Source organism: Lactuca sativa, chromosome 5 (genome assembly GCF_002870075.4).
Source record: "Lactuca sativa cultivar Salinas chromosome 5, Lsat_Salinas_v11, whole genome shotgun sequence".
Taxonomy (NCBI): Eukaryota; Viridiplantae; Streptophyta; class Magnoliopsida; order Asterales; family Asteraceae; genus Lactuca; species Lactuca sativa.
The window spans coordinates 336,209,779-336,212,978 of record NC_056627.2 but is presented as its reverse complement, the minus strand read 5'-3'; the positions used below and the strand labels follow the sequence as shown (position 1 = coordinate 336,212,978).

The 3,200-nt window shown below is 37.5% G+C and overlaps 1 protein-coding gene across 1 annotated transcript; it reads left to right on the top strand.

Moving 5' to 3' along the window:
• The first annotated feature begins 234 nt into the window (after positions 1-234).
• LOC111921070 (uncharacterized) lies at positions 235-1,838 on the top strand. The gene is made up of 2 exons (XM_023916660.3): positions 235-1,173; positions 1,247-1,838. Exons 1-2 carry the CDS (start codon positions 367-369, stop codon positions 1,835-1,837), a joined length of 1,398 nt encoding a protein of 465 aa, XP_023772428.2. The 5' UTR covers positions 235-366; the 3' UTR covers position 1,838.
• Positions 1,839-3,200: the final 1,362 nt, after the last annotated feature.

Below are 3,200 nucleotides of genomic sequence, written 5' to 3'. Positions count from 1 at the left end.
AGTTATGTTATTTTATATTTTCTACCGTGTACCACAGCTTATAACCTTGTGTGCTAATATTATTAGGGATTCCTAAAATAAATTTCTTTCAAAAAATTCAATTACAACATTTTAGTCCTAACTAATAATTCGAATATTCTACAAAATTCAAGAAAAGGTAAAAAAAATAATAATTGTACCCATTTGAATTCGTAATACTTTTTCGTCCTTTTTTCAAGCATCAAGATCCGAACATCACTCCCTCTAAAAACCGTCGTCTCTCCGTCCAACTTTGCATTTTCCATGCAAACGCCACTGACGTTAGAAACCTGATCCATTGACAATGGGAATACTACAACTACCACCTTACCACCAGATCATTCAATCATGGTAGCCACCCCTTCTGCCCAAATCCACCATCCCTCCGCCTTCACCCCCATCCGCCACTCCTTTTTCTGGTTCGTAATCACTACGCTCTTCCTCTACCTCCTCTACTCTTCCAATCTCCTCCTTAATCAAACCACCAAATCCATCCCCACCTCCGAAAACGTCCAAAACACCACCAATCCTTTTGGAGTTTCATCGCCCATTCGGTTTGATACCGAGCTTAAACACATTGTATTCGGCATTGCAGCCTCCTCCAGGTTATGGCGATGGAGGAAAGAATATATCAAGCTATGGTGGCGACCTGGGGAGACAAGAGGCGCTGTTTGGATTGATAATCAAGTAAGGTCTAGAAAAAACGAAAGCTTACCGGATATTCGCATCTCAAGAGACACATCCAGGTTTCGTTACACCAACCGTCAAGGATCCAGGTCTGCCATCCGTATCTCCAGGGTGGTTTCAGAGACGGTGAAGCTGGGATTGGAAGATGTGCGGTGGTTAGTGATGGGAGACGATGACACCGTGTTTGTTTTAGAGAATTTGGTGAGGATTCTGTCAAAATATAACCATGAACAGTATTACTACATCGGAAGCTCGTCGGAAAGTCATGTACAAAACATATTTTTCTCGTATGCGATGGCGTACGGTGGCGCCGGGTTCGCCATTAGTTACCCTCTGGCTTTAGAACTTGAAAAGATGCAGGATCAGTGTATTCAAAGGTACCCAAGTTTGTACGGAAGTGATGACAGGATGCAAGCTTGTATGGCTGAGCTAAATGTCCCACTCACTAAAGAAACTGGGCTTCATCAGGTATATTAGCCCTTTTCTTGCTTCAAAATGGTGGTTTATTAAAGAAACATTAATTATGTTTTGTGATTGGCAGTTTGATGTATACGGAAACCTTTTAGGTCTATTGGGAGCACACCCTGTAACTCCATTGGTGTCACTCCATCATCTCGATATCGTTGACCCGGTGTTCCCTGGTATGACCCGAGTCAAAGCGGTAAAACACTTTCTTGAATCTGCGAAGTATGATTCTGCAAGCATCGCACAACAGTCTATCTGCTATGACAAGCGAGGGTGGTCGATTTTGGTTTCATGGGGTTTTGCGATTCAAATTGTACGAGGAATCATCTCTCCAAGAGAGTTGGAGTACCCAACTCGAACGTTTCTTAATTGGTACAAAAAGCTTGATTACACTGCGTATGCGTTCAATACTAGGCCTGTGGCAAGGCACCCGTGTCAGAAGCCATTCGTGTTCTACATGAGTGAAACGAAATATGACAAAGTGAGGAAGAAGATCATTGGGATATATACTTTGCATAGGGAAGAATACCCTGATTGTCGATGGAAGATGGAGTCTCCTGAAACAATTGAGAACATTGTTGTCATAAAGAATCAAGATAACTTTCGTTGGCATAAGGTACGGGACCCTTGGTATACCTATATATATCTTATCTCGAAACATATTTAAAAATAAATAAATAAATAAAAATAAAATTAGAACAAATAACGGAAAACTTGTAGAAAGTTGAAACTTAATATATACCCATACATAGCTTACGGAATTAAGAAATGTTTCCATTAAGTATAAAAGTAACAACACCTAATATGCATATGTGGTTACAAACATTTGATAATTGGATTTGGTGTTTATTGGACTTTAGGCACCAAGAAAGGATTGTTGTAGGATCTTGCCTTCAAAGAAGAAAGAGACAATGTATCTATGGGTTGATGGTTGTCGAACAGGAGAGCTTGTTGAATGGTAGAGTTCTAAGAGAGTGCCATAATTTCACATAGATACATCATGTGCTTCATTATCATCCCCTGGCCTTGAATTCCATACACGAAGCTTCCAACGTTAACGGTTTTCTACTAGAAATTCTCACGGCGTGATCTAACCATGAAAACTGAACACTAATTAGCATCACTTTTTGTATATTTAGAACATTCGCAAAACATCCTATTGTACCTATGATTACGATTCTACATTGTACTTGGTATGTCGTTGATCTCTGTTAATCAAATGCTAAGAGATAACTTATAGATAGTTCTTTCTTGGGTAAAGTTATCTTTTTACCCTTTTATGTAACAAGGTAGATTTCTTTATAATATACGGAGTCATGTTTATATTTAATATATACCAGTTTATGCAATAGCTACTTTACCAAATCGGTAGCATTGATTGATAATATATTGAAACATGATTGCAAAAATTAATAAGAAATCGACTTTATTATATAGATTAATTAAAATGTGATTAGCACATCTTGTTTTCTCTACTCTTCACTCGTACTACGATACCAATATAGGTAGAACATGGATGCAAGAGCAACTGATTTTGACAATTTTAAACGTTGAGCCTAGGAGCATTCTTTTGCCACTCTTGCATCTATTCTTGAAAAATTAAGATAAGCAGAGTCCTTGTTGGTAAGCCTGCGTTAAGAGCTTGGTAGTGAAGGAGCATGTAAAAGAGTAGCCTGTGTTGAATTTATAGACATAATCACATGATTAATTCAACATAAAACTGATAAATCTGAAATCAAATGAAGAATACGTGTAGAAATTATATCCTTTTGATTTTGAGGATAACGATTTCATGATTCATTTTTACTTCCGGTAATGGTATCTTATTGATCAATTTGGTGGATGGATAAGACACTAAGATTATAATGTTTATCTTGAGAGAGAATGTATTATCGAAGGGGGTGAATCAATTGAGATACATTCATAGATTTCTCTTAAAATTGTGTGTTTAATTAACCAAATTATATTTTGCGGGTAAATTATAGAACCACACAGATTTAGTCTCTTAAGTAATAGGCAAAATTTCATAT

What these genes read in the sequence shown, in the direction of transcription:
- LOC111921070 (XM_023916660.3), top strand. Translation starts at nt 367, where the DNA reads ATGGTAGCCACCCCTTCTGCCCAAATCCACCATCCCTCCGCCTTCACC. An exon ending in AAGAAACTGGGCTTCATCAG is followed by an intron (nt 1,174 to 1,246) that starts GTATATTAGCCC and finishes TGTGATTGGCAG; the next exon opens with TTTGATGTATACGGAAACCT.